Source organism: Pyrus communis, chromosome 2, assembly GCF_963583255.1.
Source record: "Pyrus communis chromosome 2, drPyrComm1.1, whole genome shotgun sequence".
Classification (NCBI taxonomy): domain Eukaryota; kingdom Viridiplantae; phylum Streptophyta; class Magnoliopsida; order Rosales; family Rosaceae; genus Pyrus; species Pyrus communis.
In genome coordinates, this window is record NC_084804.1 from 20,616,845 (window position 1) to 20,637,050 (window position 20,206).

At 36.2% G+C, this 20,206-nt stretch overlaps 1 protein-coding gene across 1 annotated transcript; it reads left to right on the top strand.

The window, feature by feature from the left end:
* Window positions 1-17,357: 17,357 nt before the first annotated feature.
* LOC137725145 (D-3-phosphoglycerate dehydrogenase 1, chloroplastic-like) lies at window positions 17,358-20,195 on the top strand. Its single transcript, XM_068463734.1, has 5 exons — window positions 17,358-17,991; window positions 18,085-18,461; window positions 18,555-18,665; window positions 18,751-18,846; window positions 19,239-20,195. The coding sequence occupies exons 1-5, from the start codon at window positions 17,454-17,456 to the stop codon at window positions 19,908-19,910; spliced, it is 1,794 nt and encodes a 597-aa protein (XP_068319835.1). The 5' UTR covers window positions 17,358-17,453; the 3' UTR covers window positions 19,911-20,195.
* The last annotated feature ends 11 nt before the right edge of the window (window positions 20,196-20,206 follow it).

Here is a 20,206-nt window from a genome sequence, read left to right on the forward strand (position 1 = left end):
CCAGGTTGTTTATCCTCCTATGGTTTTATAACATCATGGAAATTGTTACTGCTTATTTTTAGTTTGCTCCATCCATGACTTGTGAAAATGTTAGAAAGCTTTGCTTAGGGTCTTAGATACTAAATAGTTGCTTATTTTTCTTAATAATGAGATTCCGCCCATAAAACCTTTTTGTTGATTTTTCTTCTACTTTGACTGATTTAATGTTTTTCTATTTTGATCCAATCTCAATAGATTGGCTGCGGTACTGAGATATCAGCCAATATTTTGACCTTGGTGGTACCAACACAGAATCTAGTGTGGAAAAGGATATCCTTCCACTTTGTTGTCGAAACTTCAGCAATCTTTGGTTGAAATTTTGGGTATTAGGCAGGCTGGTGAATGCTCCGGTAGCTCAGGAAGAATCGATGCAAAAGTTACTGGCTCGGAGGATTCAAGTGCTCCGACGAGGAAATCTATTAGTTTGAATTCTAGTAACCGTGATAGTTTTGGTGTGCCTAGGGATGGTTCGGTATGGGATACCATACCGAAACTAGTATCCTGAATCCCAAACCGAATTTTTTTGGGACGGGAATTTGAAGACCAATCTCAAACCAAATTTTTGGGATTTTGGGACAAATTGGGAATCCCAAATTGAAATATGAAATTATGAATTGTTCTTCAAATATATAATTCAAGAACACATTCATGAACTAGGAATTTCATTTCATTCACACTACCATTTAATTGGACACTGGCATGCTTGACTCTTTTTATCATAGTCAAAATTCAAATTAATTAAACTTTTTTTGCAATTTGTTGAGAGACAAAATAATCAAGTCTTCTGAAATCATTAGCCATGACAGCAGCAATAATAAAATCCACATGAATATCAAACAGAACATGAAAAATATGCAAGGTGTAGGGCATTCTAGGTTGCTGAGCATGAATTAGAAACTACTAGCATCAATTATAAAAGAATAATATATATATGTATAAATATATATATATAGTAATTAATATTATATATTTTCGGTTTGGTATGGGATTCCCGAAATATCGAGAAGCCAATCCCGAATCCCATACCGAAATTTTGCGATTGGTTCGGGATAGCATCCCGAAAATTTCGGGAATTTCGGTTTGAGAAATTTTTGGTTTGGGATCGGGATTTTTTCGGTTCGGTTTGGGATTTTCGGGAATTTTTTCCACCCATAGGTGTGCCCATACAAATTCTTCCCCTGTCAAACATGTTGTCATCAGAGAGGAAGGATTTGAAACATAGGTTGAATATGGAAAATGCAATGAATGCAGGGGATATAGAAAATGCACAAAGTGCAGTGAATATGGAAAATGCAGAAAGAGGTTTATATTTTTTTATTATTAATATATTTTCTGTCGGTTTTATCCAACAAAAATGTTTTTATTTATTCTTATTAATAAATTCTCTGTCAGTTATATCCGACAAGTTTTGTCGGTTTTAGCCGACAAAAATTCTCTTATTTATTCATTATTAATATTCTCTGTCGGTTATATCCAACACAATTTCTGTCGGTTTTAGAGTATTTTTTGTCGAAAAATTCATTTCCTGACACAAGCAATTCTGTCGCTTATTATACCCACCACTGCATCCATTGTTTGTCGGATTTTGCTTAAAATCCGACAGTAATATACGTTTCTTGTCGGTTATCATAGCGACACTAATAAATGGTTTCGTAGTAGTGAGGGAGGGGGCGTTGCTGACCATCGTGGGGCCGGGGATTGCGTTTGCGAACAGGGTGAGGGAGTACGCGGGAGTGGTGGGGCTAGTTCCTTGCGCCGTGAGCAGAACGGCAATCAAGGAGTGGGCGCGTGGGGAGCACTTGTACGAGAATATGATCTAGGGCGAGCGCGAGCGTTGAAGGCGGGGGTGAGATCAAAGGGTTGTTATGGTACCAAGGCGAGAGCGACACGTCTACGCAGCATGATGCATTTTGGTAAGGGGTATTTTAGGTATTTCCTGACTTCCGCATCGTGTAACACATTTTTAGTAAATTATAAGCACATAATTTAGCAAAAATTATATTTCAAACGCAATATATAGTTAATTTTAACGAAATTAACAAATTACAAACCCGCACGGTGATTTTGCTGAAAAGGTTGTTGGAATTAAGCTATTGTCCTTGAATTGTAACAAGTAGTAAATTACAACTTTGGACTCCAGCGTTTTGGACCCTCAGAACCCGATTCTCATGCTGCCATTTGAAGTAAATACGCTAATATTACGATGTTACTTATTTTAAGGTGCATTTGGGCAAGAACTTTGAACCTAATTATTGATGCTATGACTGTTGGGATTGTGTTTGTCATCTGGTCGTCTGCTTTTGGTGAGGCCTCAGAGTGAATTGAATGCAGCTTTTGGGATTTAAGCCAATGGGCCCAATAGGCCTCGCACTAACCAATACATCTTTCTGTTGATGAAAAAATAAACCCTTATCACGTTACGATGTGTTAATTTTTTATTTCTCTTTTCACATGATTAAAATTGATGTAGGATAATTCTTTTCACGTAATTGATTCCGCTTATTAAGTTAACTTGAAAATTATGGAGCAGTCAATTCTAAGTAATTTTATTGTCTGACTTTGAAGTTTTGATTCCTCTCATGAAGTCTACTTAGAAAATTAAATAAGTACTTTTTTTTTTTTGGGTTAAATGATAAATTTTGTTAAATTATATATTAGATTAGTCGTTGATAGGGTTTGATCTCACGCCGTCATGCAAGGACTCAACACTTTTCCACCACTGTGGTAAATGGCCACTTGCGGTAGAGTATTATAGTATATTATTTATGTTAAGTTGCTAATCAAGATCACAAAATCGTATATGATTTACCTCTTAATTTATAATTAGACAACATAGGGTTAGATAACTTAGGTTACACCATACTACAGCAGATTTTCGTGTGTTGCCATCTTATCCCTGACTTTCATGTAATGTAATAAAGGCTATTTTACATATAATTCGCAGGAAAAGAAATAATGAATGGAATATGAACAAAAGGTACTAAGATATAGCTTTAGTGACGCTATTCGTGCAACAGATGTTGAGCTATTACCTTTAAGGTGAAGCCCAATCAGAAATGGAGGAAAAGAAAAGAGAAGAAAAAAAAAAAAAAAAAAAAAAAAAGGAAATGGTTCTCGTCCACCCGCACCCACCGCAGGTCCATTTTCCAAGGCTGATTCCGGCCAACTCCGGTGGAGTTTTTCGATGCCACAAAAAAAAAAAAAGGAAGTGGTTCCCGTCCATCCGCACCCACCGCGGGTCCATTTTCCAAGGCCGATTCCGGCCAACTCCGGTGGAGTTTTTCGATGCCACCACCACCATCTTGAAGCTCTCATTCCCCTCTACAAAACCCACCCAAGAACCACCTTGATTAACCATGGTATGTGGCAGTTTGAGGCCACGAAAGTTGACGAAAATCAATGGTGCTCCGGCCACCCTTTTCGATTTTCCGGCAAATCGGAAAAGCGATGGCCGATGCCACCACTTGGGCTTTGTAGCCCATCATCCCAGGAGCAAAACCCAACCAACCTTGACCCTGTTGGACCACCGTAGACGACGAATCGACGTCGGGAAGTTTTAGGCACCTGCCGGCTTTGTGGGCAAAATTGACCATCTTCCGTCCACTTTTGGACTTCGTGGCAGGTTGCTCCACTCACTGAGATCTTCATTTCTGTGAAGTTTGAGAATTTTTGGAAATAGTTGGATTTTCCGGCTAGTCGGGGCGGCCGACCGCCAACCGCGATGGCGCGTGCGATGGCGCATGGCCAGTGGGCCGCCAATGCTATTTTGAGGCTATGTCAAATGTCTTGAATTCATTTTTGTCATTTGAATGACGTAAGTTGATAGTTGGAACCTAAATTCGTTACGATACGTTACTTGATAAAAATGTGAATCGATGATCCGACCGTTGGATCGTCACCAAAACTGGATACATTATAATACGTAATATTTAAAGATCATAGGAATTTATGGATCGGGAATCCGACTTACGGATCTTCCTGAATTGGATTTGTAAGTTAGTAAAATAAATGTTCACGGCCACTTGTTTTAGGTAATTGGCGGAGATCTGACCGTTGGATCGTAATGAAATTTTAATATGTTATTCTAGAAACATATTGTGGATCGCTGGGAGTTGCGGATTGGAAATCTGATAAGCGGATCTTCCGGGTCAAGTTATACAGGGTTGCAAACCCTACCGTCGATCTCGACAGTTGACTTGTGGTCAATGGGTCTCAAACTAATTTAGAATGTCGTTGAGGTTGTGTTTTATGTGAATTACATATTCTACGGATAAGAGTTCTGAGATGTGATTTGATAATTGGTCACAGGGACCAATCATTCAGGACGCCTCGATGCGTGCGCTAGAGAATCACAGCGTGGACTCCAGGTGAGTGCATCTTTTCCTTTTTATCGTACATATTGTTGAGAGTTCTATCGACACTTTTAAATTGATTAGGCATATTACTTTCATATATAATTATTGTGAATGCTTGAAGTACTATATGAACTACGAATGGCTTGATCCCTGTTTAGGGTACGTAGGCAGTCTAACGAGACGTTAGATGCAGCCATAAAATATTTGAGACAAAAGCCTTGCTTGGGAAATTGAGTAATGCGAAGGAAATTGGTAAAGGCAAGTTTTAGTTTTATGAATTAGTTAGCTAAATTATTGTTAATTGGGTCGTCATGGATAATTATCCCTGAAAATAAGTAGTTCGAGAGTAGGGCGTTATTGATTGTACACTTCACACCGTATTGTTTATAATTGAGAATGTTACGACATGGTTGAGTATTAGATTGCATCATGGTATATTAATATGTATATTACTTGCATATAATTATTGGGAATGCTTTCAAGTGCAAAGGTGAACTCAGGACACCCAGGTAAGTTCAGGTGAATTTATGGTACTAGTTGAATCGATTTCGTTATAGCATGACTACAGTTATGTGTTAAGCAACTTCGATACTGTCATACTGGTTGCCATGAGTTTCACATGTTATATTGAGATGCATTGATAGCTCATAAACCTGCACCCCGGTGTTAGTGCTCCCGCCCATGGCCAGGGCACAGTCCTTCACGTGATGTTCACCTCCCGCACCTTACGCTCACCTTGGATTCAAGGTAGGTGCACAGTCCTGTCGTACAGACCACTTTAGGTGGTTCCGACTCGTGTGCAGGTATACTTATTGAGCTATTGGCTAGCCAGGATTGATAAGATATGGATAAGTCGTACAGGTCACTATAGGTGACTCTGACTTATATGCTAGCCAGGATTGATGAGATATGGATAAGTCGTACAGGTCACTATAGGTGACTCTGACTTATATGCTAGCCATGATTGATGAGATATGGATAAGTTGTACATGTCATTTTAGATGACTCTGACTGATATATCACTTTGTATTGATTTAGTTCATTTGGCCTACTTATTAATGTATGGTGGAGTTGATGACAAATCGTGGTTTTGGTCATTTCTGAGTATGGTTTGGATATATGTATATATGTTGTACTGTCTTATGGAAAACGATACGGGTTTTACATTTAGGGGCATTACTTTTAGAAAGGTAATAACTTTGGGAAGCTTGGTTTTATTGCTTACTCACACCTTCTGTTTGGTGCCCTCCAGGTTTAGCTGCTGAGTTTGTATCGACAAGAATATGTGGCGAATTTTAGTATTGATGGATATTTCTGAGGGTATGATTCTTACCCACACTATTGTACCTTACCTATACTCTGACATTGCGTGTGAAATGGGTTTGCTCCCACTCGTAGCGCACTCTGGTACTTAGACACTTTTAGATTCAAATTTATTTACTTTTTATACACTATCACATTTTATGACTTCGTCACCTTCCAGGTGTTGGTCAGCACAGCTCGATTCAGGGTCCAAGTGGACTTTCTGGGTCGGGGTGTGTCACTTTGAATTATAAAAATTTATCAATTACATCTCTAATATTATATTCGAAGTTATTATATTCAATTTTTTGTTAATTTAATTCACGTTACTTGCATTAGATACACATTGGATGGTAAATTAGTAATTTTCATGAAGAAATAGTGTATAAAGTTAACTTTGAAGGGTACATAAAATGTTAGATTTACAACTTATATAAAATGTTAAGGGCTTATAGGCAAGAGAAAAGATCGGTATTACACTTTAAAATGTGTTAAGTGACTTAAGTTGACAAAAAATTAGATAAAATAGTTTTGAATATAATAGTAGAGATGAAATTATCAATTTTTAATGAATTTAGAGATTTATTTTACCGAAAAAGTAATTTAAAAACTTAATTTTCACTGACATAATAATTCAAGTACTAAATCGATACTTCATTTATAATAATAATAATAATAACAATAATAGTAATAATGATAAAGTGGAGGGCATAGTTTCAACTTGGTTTCTGCTTCCGCAAAGTTTAATATAAAAGTACGTTGATTTCTTTTAATCGAAGCAAAAACGAATTTTTATTCAAACACTCACTCACCAACACACCATCATGTAACATATGTGGTCCCCACCTATGATTCTCATTCTTGATCTGAGAAAGCATATCCTGATTTGTTTTTCTATTATTTTTATATTTATTTCGTTTTCATTAATACACCAACCCTATCCCTGATTTGAGCTCAAGACTCCTGATTTGGGAAAAGAATCATCGACGGATCATTTTTCTACGGATTCTAAGAATTTTGTGGTAGTGATCGTTAATCGTATATCATACGGTTAGAAATTATTTTAAAATTTAAAATTAAATATAAATAGTACTTAATGAAAACTGACCGCACGATGTACGATGAAAGGTCATGGTCACGGGATCTCTAGAATCCCCAGGAAACGGATCCGTCTCTCTTCAAATCTCCTAGAAATTCAACTATGTTTCATTCTCGAATTTCTAAACATCCAAACGGGCCTCAAAGTCATACTGATTCAAGCAAATGAAGTTGGAGTTTAACAAGGTATGTGATTTCAGCTCCATCCCGGTCCTTCCTCCACACTCAAGGATCTGCTATTAATTCTTTGGAATTTCAATCGCAAAGTGTTGTTTGGTTCTCGAGAAAATGCATGAAAATGATTTGCGGAAATGTCCAACTTTTTCATCTTTAATTTTCACTGTTTAATAAAGTTTCCACTTAATTGAGCTCGTTAGCTTCGATTTTTTGCCTACTTATATTTGGATGACATATTCTCTAGGTTCGATCTCAGCTCTACATGCTTTCATGTACAAGAGTTCTGTTTGGCTCACGAAACTGTAGGAAAATTGTTGGGAAAATTGAGTTTTGAATCTAAACCTTCTTATCATCTAGGATTCTCAATTATTTGAGTAAACTATGAGCTTGATTTTTATTTTTTTCTTATGAATTCCAAGTTTGATTTTATAATTCCCAGTATCTTTTGTTTGATTTGTATGGGAATATGCTAAGAAAAATACACTTTGAGCTGTGAACCATATGAATTTTCAATCACTTCCAGTTCTAATTGGTTCTTTGTTTGATTAGAAAATGTAAAAAAAAAAAAAAAAAAAAAAGTTGAAAGAGTTCAATGTAAAAAACTGGACCAAAAAAGATATACTATTTGTGAAACTGGACTAAGAAAGATGCACTATTTATGAAACTGGACCAAGAAAGATATACTATTTGTGAAACTGGACTAAGAAAGATGCATTATTTATGAAACTGTACCAACTACTATACACTATTTATGCAACTAAACCAAGACCTAGACACTATTTATGAAACATGACTAAGAACTAGGCACTATAAATGAAAATAGACTAAGAACTAGACGCAATTTATGAAACACACTATTTATGAAACTGTACCAATTACTCTACACTATTTATGAAATAGGACCCAATAACTAGGCACTATTTATGAAAATGAATCAAGAACTAGACATTACTTATGAATCTGGACCAATAAATAATGTAGTACCATTCCAATAACTTGGCACTATTTATGAAAGTGAATCAAGAGACATTACTTATGAATCTGGACGAATAAATAGTGTAATACCATTCAATTTCATAAATATATAGTACCGTTCAGTTTCATAAATAGTCTAGTATCGTTCATTTCATAAGTAGTATAGTACTGTTCATTAAGTTAATTTGAAAATTATGGAGTAGTCAATTCTAAGTAATTTTATTGTCTGACTTTGAAGTTTTGATTCCTCTCATGAAGTCTACATAGAAAATTAATTTTTTTTCCTTAGGTCAAACGATAGATTTTGTTAAATTAGATATTAGATTAGCCATTGATAGGGGTGGGCACTTAGAACCGAAAACTGAAACTGAAATACGAACCAAATCGAACAGCACCAAACGGTTTGGTTTTGCGGTTTTGAAACAGAACCGCAACATAGAAAATGGTTTGGTTTCGGTTTTGGATTTTGAAAACCACACCGCAAATATTAATAAATATTTAATTAAATGTTCATATTAGATTTCATGTTTTAATTGCTTGTTTGCTAGAATCTATATACTTAGTATAGACTCAACCACACTAGAATATCATCATTCATCACTTTCTTTCGTTCATTAACTTGAAAGACCTTTGTTATTTTATACCATCACACACACATATATGTACAAGGGTGGACTAATCTTATTATCAAGAGTCGAACAATGATCTAATGAAGTCCACTCATTTGAAGTATGATATCACATATTCTAGTATGAAAGTTTCGCTCACGTTTAATGAATTCAAATTTATTCAACTTGTTTTATGATAAACATTGTTAGGGACACTCTTTTGTTGCACAAACATGTTTTAACGTCACAACTGCATGCAACATGCTAATTGTTTACATAACAAATGTCTTTTTCCTATTGCTATTGGGAAATGCTTATTGATATGTTAAATTGCAAATTGTACAATATTTCTTAAAAACCAAACCGAAACCGTTTGAAACCGCACCGAACCGAACCAAATGGTTTGGTTTCATTTCGGTTTTGGCTTCAAAACCACACCAAACCAAACTGCAAAAAATTTCGGTTTCGGTTTCGGTTCCACTCAAAACCGCACCAAACCAAATCCTGCCCACCCCTAGCCATTGATGGGGTTCGATCTCATGCTGTCATGCAATGACTCAACACTTTTTCACCACTGTAGTAAAGGACCACTTGCAATAGAGTATTACAGTATATTATTTATGTTAAGTTGCTAATCAAGATCACAGAATCGTATATGATTTACCTCTTAATTTAAAATTAGACAACATAGGGTTAGATAACTTAGGTTACACCATACTACAACAGCTTTTCGTGTGTTGCCATCTTATTTCTGATTTTCATGTAATGTAATAAAGGCTATTTACATATAATTTGCAAGAAAAGAAATAACGAATGGAATATGAACAAAAGGTACTAAGATATAGCTTTAGTGACGCTATTCGTGCAACAGATGTTGAGCTATTACCTTTACCTGTCCCATGGGTCGTTTAACTTACTACAAGAGTACATCTATCTTGCGAAAGTCTTTTTTTTTATTTTTTAACAAATGATATTATCTATATATATATATATATATATATATATATTAAGGGTGGACTTAGCTTTAAAATAGACTAGTAATAATGTGACTCAAATTCACCTTTGGCGATAATTAAATTTAAATTTTCACTTACAAATAAAAAAGAATATCGTTAAACTGTAGTGTTAAGTGATTGCAAAAGTCACTCCTAAAATAACACGTTGATCTTTTTCGAATGAAATTTTAGTAAATGTTCATGTAAGCCACTTATCTAATGAGCACTTTGTCCACCTGGGGAATGGGTGATAGAAAAGTGTCTCGTTGAGAGCTCATGAGCTCACATCCACTTAAAAGTTTGTAACCCTTTTTTCCTTTCGCTAAATCCATGCTGCTTTGCGATTAAATTACAATGTAAAGTTTTGACAGAGAATAATAAGAAAAATGGGGTGAATTGTCAATTTAATTCTTGAATTATTATTTAAGCAAAAATTAGGTTTTTAAATTATTTTTTAGAAAATCAGTCATTGAATTATAAAAATTTATCAATTACATCTCTAATATTAGATTCGAAGCTATTATATTCAATTTTCTATTAATTTAAGTCAATTTATTTGCATTAGATACATATTGAAGGGTAAATTGGTAATTTTATAAAGAAATAGTGTATAAAGTTAACTTTGGAGGGTAAATTAAATGTTAGATTCATAACTTATATAAAATGTTATGGGCTTATAAGCGGAAAAAAAACGGTATTACACTTTAAAGTGTGTCAAGTGACTTAAGATGATGAAAAATTTGACAAAATAGTTTTGAATATAATAGTATGAATGAAATTAGCAATCTTTAATGAATTTAAAATTTTATTTTATCAAAAGAGTAATTTAAAAACTTAATTTTCACTGAAATAATAATCAAGGTACTAAATCGACACTTCATTAATAGTAATAATAATAAAAATGGAGGGCACACCTTCAACTTGGTTTCTGCATCTTCAAAGTTTCATATAAAAGTACATTGATTTCTTTTAATCGAAGCGAAAACGAATTTTTATTCAAACACTCACTCACCAACACAGCAACCAACTCAGAAATCATGTAACATATGTGGTCCCCACCTATGATTCTCATTCCGGATCTGAGAGAGCATATCCTGATATGTTTATATTTATTTCGTTTTCATTAATACACCAACCCCATCCCTGATTTGAGCTCAAGACCCCTGATTTGGGAAAAGAATCATCGACGGATTATTTTTCTACGGATCTTAAAAATTTTGTGATAGTGACCGTTAATCGTATATTATACAGTTATAAATCATTTTAAAATTTAAAATTAAATATAAATAGTACTTGACGAAAACTAACTGCACGATGTACGATGAAAGGTCATGATCACGGGATCTCTACAATCCCCAGGAAAAGGATTCGTCTCTCTTCGAATCTCCTAGAAATTCAACTATGTTTCTTTCTCGAATTTCCAAACATCCAAACGGGCCTCAAAGTCATACTGATTCAAGCAAATGAAGTTGGAGATTAACAAGGTATGTGATTTCAGCTCCATCTCAGTCCTTCCTTGTGACATCCCACATCGTCCAAGGGAGTGATCCTTATATGTATATTCCCATCTCTACCTAGCACGAGGCCTTTTGGGAGCTCACTGGCTTCGGGTTCCGTAGGAACTCCGAAGTTAAGCGAGAAGGGGGCTAGAGCAATCCCATGATGGGTGACCCACTGGGAAGTTGCTCGTGAGTTCCCAAAAACAAAACCGTGAGGGAATGGTAAGCCCAAAGCGGACAATATCGTGCTACGATGGTGGAGCGGGCCCGGGAAGTGGTTCCGCCCCGAGCTGGGATGTGATATTCCTCCTCACTCAAGCATCGGCTATTAATTCTTTGGAATTTCAATCGCAAAGTGTTGTTTGGTTCTCGAGAAAATGCATGAAAATGATTTGCAGAAATGTCCAAGTTTTGCATCATTAATTTTCACTGTTTAATAAAGTTTCCTCTTAATTGAGCTTGTTAGATTCGATTTTTTGCCTACTTCTTATATTTGGATGACATATTCTCTAGGTTCGATCTCAGCTCTACATGCTTTCATGCACAAGAGTTCTGTTTGGCTCACGAAAATGTAGGAAAATTGTTGGGAAAATTGAGTTTTGAATCTAAACCTTCTTATCATCTAGGATTCTCAATTATTTGAGTAAACTATGAGCTTGATTTTTATTTTTTCTTATGAATTCCAGGTTTGATGTATAATTCCCAGTATCTTTTGTTTGATTTGTATGGGAATATGCTAAGAAAAATACACTTTGAACTGTGAACCATATGAATTTTCAATCACCTCCAGATTTAATTGGTTCTTTATTTGATTAGAAAATGTAAAAGAAAAAAAAAAAATCGAAAGAGTTCAATGTAAAAAACTGGACCAAGAAAGATATACTATTTGTGAAACTGGACTAAGAAAGATGCATTATTTATGAAACTGACCAAGAAAGATATACTATTTGTGAAACTGGACAAAGAAATATGCACTATTTATGAAACTGTACCAACTAATATACACTATTTATGAAACTAGACCAAGACCTAGACACTATTTATGAAACATGACTAAGAACTAGGCACTATAAATGAAAATAGACTAAGAACCAGACGTTATTTATGAAACACACTATTTATGAAAATTGTACCAATTACTATACACTATTTATGACATAGGACCTAATAACTAGGCACTATTTATGAAAATGAATCAAGAACTAGACATTACTTATGAATCTGGACCAATAAATAATGTAGTACATTCCAATAACTTGGCACTATTTATGAAAGTGAATCAAGAACTAGACATTACTTATGAATCTGGACCAATAAATAGTGTAATATCATTCAATTTCATAAATATATAGTACCGTTCAGTTTCATAAATAGTATAGTACTGTTCATTAAGTTAATTTGAAAATTATGGAGTAGTCAATTCTAAGTAATTTTATTGTCTGACTTTGAAGTTTTGATTCCTCTCATGAAGTCTACATAGAAAATTAAATTTTTTTTCTTTGGGTCAAACGATAGATTTTGTTAAATTAGATATTAGATTAGCCATTGATAGGGGTGGGCACTTAGAACCGAAAACCGAAATTGAAATACGAACCAAATCGAACATCACCAAACGGTTTGGTTTTGCGGTTTTGAAACCGAACCGCAACATAGAAAATGGTTTGGTTTCGGTTTTGGATTTTGAAAACCGCACCACAAATATTAATAAATATTTAATTAAATGTCCATATTAGATTTCATGTTTTAATTGGTTGTTTGCTAGAATCTATATACTTAGTATAGACTCAATCACACTAGAATATCATCATTCATCACTTTCTTTCGTTCATTAACTTGAAAGACCTTTGTTATTTTATACCATCACACACACATATATGTACAAGGGTGGACTAATCTTATTATCAAGAGTCGAACAATGATCTAATGAAGTCCACTCATTTGAAGCATGATATCACATATTCTAGTATGAAAGTTTCGCTCACGTTTAATGAATTCAAATTTATTCAACTTGTTTTATGATAAACATTGTTAGGGACACCCTTTTGTTGCACAAACATGTTTTAACATCACAACTGCATGCAACATGCTAATTGTTTACATAACAAATGTCTTTTTCCTATTGCTATTGGGAAATGCTTATTGATATGTTAAATTGCAAATTGTACATTTTTTCTTAAAAACCAAACTGAAACCGTTTGAAATCGCATCGAACCGAACCAAACGGTTTGGTTTCATTTCGGTTATGGCTTCAAAACCACACCAAACCAAACTGCAAAAAATTTCGGTTTCAGTTTCAGTTCCACTCAAAACCGCACCAAACCAAATCCTGCCCACCCCTAGCCATTGATGGGGTTCGATCTCATGCTGTTATACAATGACTCAACATTTTTTCACCATTGTAGTAAATGACCACTTGCAATAGAGTATTATAGTATGTTATTTATGTTAAGTTGCTAATCAAGATCACAGAATTGTATATGATTTACCTTTTAATTTATAATTAGACAACATAGGGTTAGATAACTTAGGTTACACCATACTACAACAGATTTTCCTGTGTTGCCATCTTATTTCTGATTTTCATGTAATGTAATAAAGGCTATTTACATATAATTTGCAAGAAAAGAAATAACGAATGGAATATGAACAAAAGGTACTAAGATATAGCTTTAGTGACGCTATTCGTGCAACAGATGTTGAGCTATTACCTTCACCTGTCCCATGGGTCGTTTAACTTACTACAAGCAGTAATGTACATCTATCTTGCAAAAGTCTTTTTTTTTATTTTTTAACAAATGGTATTATCTATATATATATATTAAGGGTGGACTTAGCTAAAAAATAGACTAGTAATAATGTGGCTCAAATTCACATTTGACGATAATTAAATTTAAATTTTCACTTACAAATAAAAAAGAATATCGTTAAACTGTAGTGTTAAGTGATTGTAAAAGTCACTCCTAAAATAACACGTTGATCTTTTTCGAATGAAATTTTAGTAAATGTTCATGTAAGCCACTTATCTAATGAGCACTTTGTCCACCTGGGGAATGGGTGATAGAAAAGTGTCTCGTCGAGAGCTCATGAGCTCACATCCACTTAAAAGTTTGTAACCCTTTTTTCCTTTCGCTAAATCCATGCTGCTTTGCGATTAAATTACAATGTAAAGTTTTGACAGAGAATAATAAGAAAAATGGGGTGAATTGTCAATTTAATTCTTGAATTATTATTTGAGTAAAAATTAGGTTTTTAAATTATTTTTTAGAAAATTAGTCATTGAATTATAAAAATTTATCAATTACATCTCTAATATTAGATTCGAAGCTATTATATTCAATTTTCTGTTAATTTAAGTCAATTTATTTGCATTAGATACATATTGAAGGGTAAATTGGTAATTTTATAAAGAAATAGTGTATAAAGTTAACTTTAGAGGGTAAATAAAATGTTAGATTCATAGCTTATATAAAATGTTATGGGCTTATAGACGAGAAAAAAAAGGTATTACACTTTAATATGTGTCAAGTGACTTAAGATGATGAAAAATTTGACAAAATAGTTTTGAATATAATAATATGAATGAAATTAGCCATCTTTAATGAATTTAAAATTTTGTTTTACCAAAAAAATAATTTAAAAACTTAATTTTCATTGAAATGATAATTAAAGTACTAAATCGACACTTCATTTATAATAATAATAATAAAAGTGGAGGGCACACCTTCAACTTGGTTCCTGCATCTTCAAAGTTTCATATAAAAGTACATTGATTTCTTTTAATCGAATTGAAAACGAATTTTTATTCAAACACTCACTCACCAACACAGCAACCAACTCAGAAATCATGTAACATATGTGGTCCCCACCTATGATTCTCATTCCGGATCTGAGAGAGCATATCCTGATATGTTTATATTTATTTCGTTGTCATTAATACACCAACCCTATCCCTGATTTGAGCTCAAGACCCCTGATTTGGGAGAAGAATTCGGCGATAATTTTTTTTCTAGGGATCATAGGGATTTCGTAATTATGACCGTTTATCGTATATTTTACAATCAGAAATTATTTTAAAATGTAAAGTTTAAAATTAAATATAAATAGTACGTAACAAAAACTGACTGCTCGATATACGATGAACAGTCACGATCACGGAATCTCTAGAATTCCTAGGAAAAGGATCCATCTCTCTTCAAATCTCCTAGAAATTCAACTCTGTTTCAATCTCAAATTTCCGAACATCTAAACGGACCTCAAAGTCGTACTGATTCAAGCAAATGAAGTTGGAGTTATTGTACACCTTGTAAGGATTTTAGAGTTATTGTTATAAGAGGAGTTCATTTTCCAACCTGTGTCAGTTTCCCTCTTATTTATTTAGCTTTTAACTCACGTTTCGGATTCCGGTTTGAGTTTTTATTACCAACCCGGGTTCGGGGCGTGACAAACATGGTCCATGAAATTGAAGTCGTCCCTGAATATGGGTGCCGCAAATCAATGTAGTCATTCTGTTAGAATTCTCAAAACCGAGAGAAGATGAGACTAAGTCTGAGGGCGAATCGATTACGATCTAAAAGATCAAAAGCAGTGGAAGGAACCAGAGAGTTGAGAGATCCTCAAAGCCAGAACGACGAAACTTTTGTTTATTTCTTTCCATTTACTCAGGTTTATTGTTTTCAGAATTTTGATCATTCTTAAAAATAATAACTTGATATAATCCATGTGTTGCTATTTAATAGGGTACATGGGTTTATAAATGTGCCACATCAACACACTAACATATTATTTGACAGAATACTAGTTGAAGTACTACATTGATTTGCAACACCAATATTTAGACACGACATTGATTGATTTTCAATTTTAGGGACCATATTGATGGGATGGGCCAATTCTAAAGGTCATTTGTGATAAAAACCCTAGAATATTTGATTAAATTGGTTTGGTTCAATTTTACTAACTTTAGCTGGAAGGTTGTGAAATATGATATTTTGTATTTTACAAGGCTAAATAGGCTAATAATCACATAAAAATACACATCTCCGGTAATTAATTCAAAATTTTGGTACTTGTGAGAGTTTTAGTCATTCATGCATCACTCTTGAAAAAAAAAAAAAAAAAAATACACATACATAACAAAACGTCTCATACCGAAGGTTTTAAAAGATGCTAGGCGTTAGTTGAGCGACGGGCTGGGGTTTAGCGCTTAGACGGCTAGGCGGCGCTTAGGTGGGCGCCTAATCAGATTTAAGTAAATCTATTATATTTCATTTAAATAAGTATCTGCTTATACTTAATATATATATATATATATATATATATATATATAAATATATAATTTCATGATAAACTATAAAATAGAATGACATGCATATTATGAAGTATTGGAACATAATGAAAACATGGGGAACAATGATATAAGTGTGTTCATTTAAGTATGCAATAAGTCTTACAATTTGTTGAAAAAAAATAAAAATGCAAAATGAAACGTTATCTATTTTCTGTCTAAATGAGTTGCAACCTAGGTGGGTACCTAGTCGGGTCTAAGCGGTCTAGGCAGGCGCCTCATCAAGTCTAGGCGCTCTTTCTTAATTTTCAAACGTTTAAACATTAATCGAAGTAATGGTTAACCGCTTAGCGCCTAAAAAGGCCTATACAGCACTAGGTGAAGATTTTTAAAACAGTGCTCATATCTACTCTTGTATCACTAGTCGTGCATGTTGAAGTAAAGTCCTTTATTTAAGCCAATATCTTAAATCTCATAACATGACAGTACATTATTGTTCAAATCAAATGCCACGTAACAGTAAGATTCACCTCATTTGATTTGTTTAAACCCTGGATGACACACTTAACTATTGTAGTGTAAATTAATTTTTAAAAATATTTATGGAAATGAAATCAAGTTCATGTGAAATTAATTTTTTTATCAAAAAAAGAAATTTATTAAAGCTGAATGAGAAAGAAATCTAGTAAGCAAAAGAAATAAAAGGCAGAAACAGCCTCCAAACATGACGTGGCCGGGGGTTGGTGTTTTTACCAAAAACCAAATTTATTGGAGAAAATTGACCAAAAAAAGAAAACTTATTGGGGAAAAGTCCAATCCCGAAACACCCTCCCCACTCTCGCTCCCTACCACTTTCCCCGCTCGATAAACCAGCGCGTGAAAGTACCCCCCTGTCTCAAACGACAACGCTCCGAGTCCCTGATTCCGTGGGCTGACCTCGCTCTCTCTCTCTCTCGGATCTCAATCTCACTCTCTCTCCTCCCACCCACCAAACCCACCCACCCCCACACCCAGCTATATATAAATTACACCCAGCAATGTACACACTTGACACTCACCTATACATACAATAATACCACCGTCGCCGCCACCTCTAGCATCACCGCCGGCCCGACCCGACTATGGCCGCATCAGCGTTCCAAATCCGCTCCCCATTTTCCCGAAACCCCGCCCTCTCTCTCTCCTCCAAGCCCTCCCTCTCCGCTTTCTCAGTAACTCCCGCCTCGCGCCGCCGGGCTCTTCCGCGGCTGGTCGTGGTGCTGTCTGCTGCGAACCTCGACGCCAAGCCCACCGTCCTCGTCTCAGAGAAGCTCGGAGAACCCGGAATCAACCTCCTCAAGCAGTTCGCTAATGTCGACTGCTCCTACAATCTCAGCCCCGAGGAGCTCTGCACCAAGATCTCGCTCTGCGACGCGTTGATCGTGCGTAGCGGGACCAAGGTCACCCGCGAGGTGTTCGAATCCTCCGGCGGGAGGTTGAAGGTTGTGGGAAGAGCTGGCGTCGGCATCGACAACGTGGATCTGGCTGCGGCGACTGAGTTCGGGTGCTTGGTGGTGAACGCCCCCACGGCCAACACCGTTGCGGCCGCCGAGCACGGGATTGCTCTCTTGACAGCCATGGCTCGCAACGTCGCTCAGGCCGACGCGTCTGTGAAAGCCGGTGAGTAATTGCAATCATTCCTCTGTTTTGGGAAATGAAAGGTCGTTGAGGTATTTCGTCGAACAGTTGTGATTCAATTTCGTTGTGTTGCAGGGAAATGGGAGAGGAACAAGTATGTAGGTGTTTCCCTTGTTGGGAAGACCTTAGCCGTGATGGGGTTCGGGAAAGTTGGATCTGAAGTGGCTCGGCGTGCCAAGGGGCTCGGTATGCACGTGATTTCCCACGACCCGTACGCCCCTGCAGATCGTGCTCGTGCCATTGGTGTGGAGCTTGTGAGCTTCGATGAGGCTTTGGCCACCGCCGATTTCATATCTTTGCACATGCCTCTCACTCCAGCCACCAAGAAGGTTCTCAATGATGACACTTTTGCTAAGATGAAGAAGGGAGTTCGAATCGTGAACGTCGCTCGTGGTGGCGTCATTGATGAGGATGCACTCCTCAGGGCACTCGATGCCGGAATTGTTGCTCAGGTTTGGTTCTTACCCTTTACATATTCAAATGCCATATGCATTTCAATATTGTGCAGGAAAGCTAAAAAGGTCATTTATTTTTTTCGTTTGTAGGCTGCTCTTGATGTGTTCACGGTGGAGCCACCACCACAGGGCAACAAGTTGGTGTTGCATGAGAGAGTTACCGCTACTCCTCACCTTGGTGCCAGTACCATGGAAGCACAGGTAGCCTTTGCTGGTTTGCATCTATATCTTAATGCCTAGTTTTTGTTTCACCTGGTATCTTATGATTTTTGAATTTGATGTGCAGGAAGGTGTGGCCGTTGAAATTGCTGAAGCTGTCGTTGGAGCCTTGAAAGGGGAGCTTGCCGCCACTGCAGTCAATGCACCAATGGTTCCCGCTGAGGTATCATCTCAATTGCCCAATATTGTGTCTCTTGCATTTCGAGTGGTTTGTCTTGTGCGTTTCCCTGCAGGGTTCTAGGAAGTACCTGGGTAGTTTATTTACTGTCTGCTCTCGAAATGTTACAATTGAATTGATTAATGGAAATGTGGTTCTTGATCTGCAGAGCTACTTGTTATGTTTCTGAGTATGAATTTTTCAAGATTCACATCCGAAATCTAAAATGTTTGTATTGCGTTAGTGTATGGCAAAAAATGGGATGTGGGGATGCGCTTTTGATACCCAGTACTTAAAACTTCAATTGTTATTCTTACCGATGTAATATTTAGATTAAATGCTTCAGGCTCTTGCGACAATTTACAATTTACAATTTCTCTTGCCATTCTTGATTGTAGGTTTTGACGGAACTGAAGCCGTATGTTGTGCTTGCTGAGAAGCTTGGAAGACTGGCTGTCCAGTTAGTGGCAGGAGGAAGCGGTGTGAAAAATGTCAAGGTCTCATATGCGTCAGCTAGGGCCCCTGATGACCTTGACACTAGGTTGCTCCGAGCCATGATTACCAAGGGTCTCATTGAGCCGATATCCAGCGTTTTTGTGAATCTGGTTAATGCAGATTTCACTGCTAAACAGAGAGGACTCAGGATAACAGAAGAGCGAACAATGCTCGATGGTTCACCCGAAAGTCCACTAGATTCCATCCAAGTGCAGATTGCCAACGTGGAATCCAAATTTGCCAGTGCGATATCAGAGAGCGGAGAGATCACGGTGGAGGGTCGGGTTAAGGATGGGGTTCCTCACTTGACAAAGGTTGGATCATTCGAAGTTGATGTGAGTTTGGAAGGTAGCATAATCCTCTGCAGACAGGTTGATCAGCCGGGTATGATAGGACTGGTCGGAAGCATTTTAGGAGAGGAGAATGTGAATGTAAGTTTCATGAGCGTTGGAAGGATTGCCCCGCGAAAGCAGGCTGTGATGGCAATTGGAGTGGATGACCAACCCAGCAAGCAGTCTTTGAAAAGGATTGGGGATGTTCCAGCCATTGAAGAGTTTGTTTTCCTCAAGTTGTAGACTCTGCCTGCCTTATGGTTTGCTTCACTTTTGGTGGCATTGCTACATGTTACCTGCCCGATTTTGGAAATCTGTATGATTTTGTGGTAGATTTAGGTGAGAAGGATGAATAATTCGGTTTGCGACAACGAGTATGTACTTTATTTTAGCTTTTATTGTCCCCATATTTCTAGTTCCATTTTAGTTTTGCCCTATTGAGATGAAATCACCATGCTGTGTGCTCTGTTTTCTTTGGAATGCTATAATTTGTTCTGCAGTTTCAAAGGTGAAATATAATTTACTATATGAATTGCTTT

Excerpts from the sequence above, each read along its gene's own strand:
- LOC137725145 (XM_068463734.1), top strand. The coding sequence starts at position 17,454 with ATGGCCGCATCAGCGTTCCAAATCCGCTCCCCATTTTCCCGAAACCCC. Across the intron at positions 18,666-18,750 it reads CCAGTACCATGGAAGCACAG|GAAGGTGTGGCCGTTGAAAT; the intron begins GTAGCCTTTGCT and ends TTTGATGTGCAG. Across the intron at positions 18,847-19,238 it reads CACCAATGGTTCCCGCTGAG|GTTTTGACGGAACTGAAGCC; the intron begins GTATCATCTCAA and ends TCTTGATTGTAG.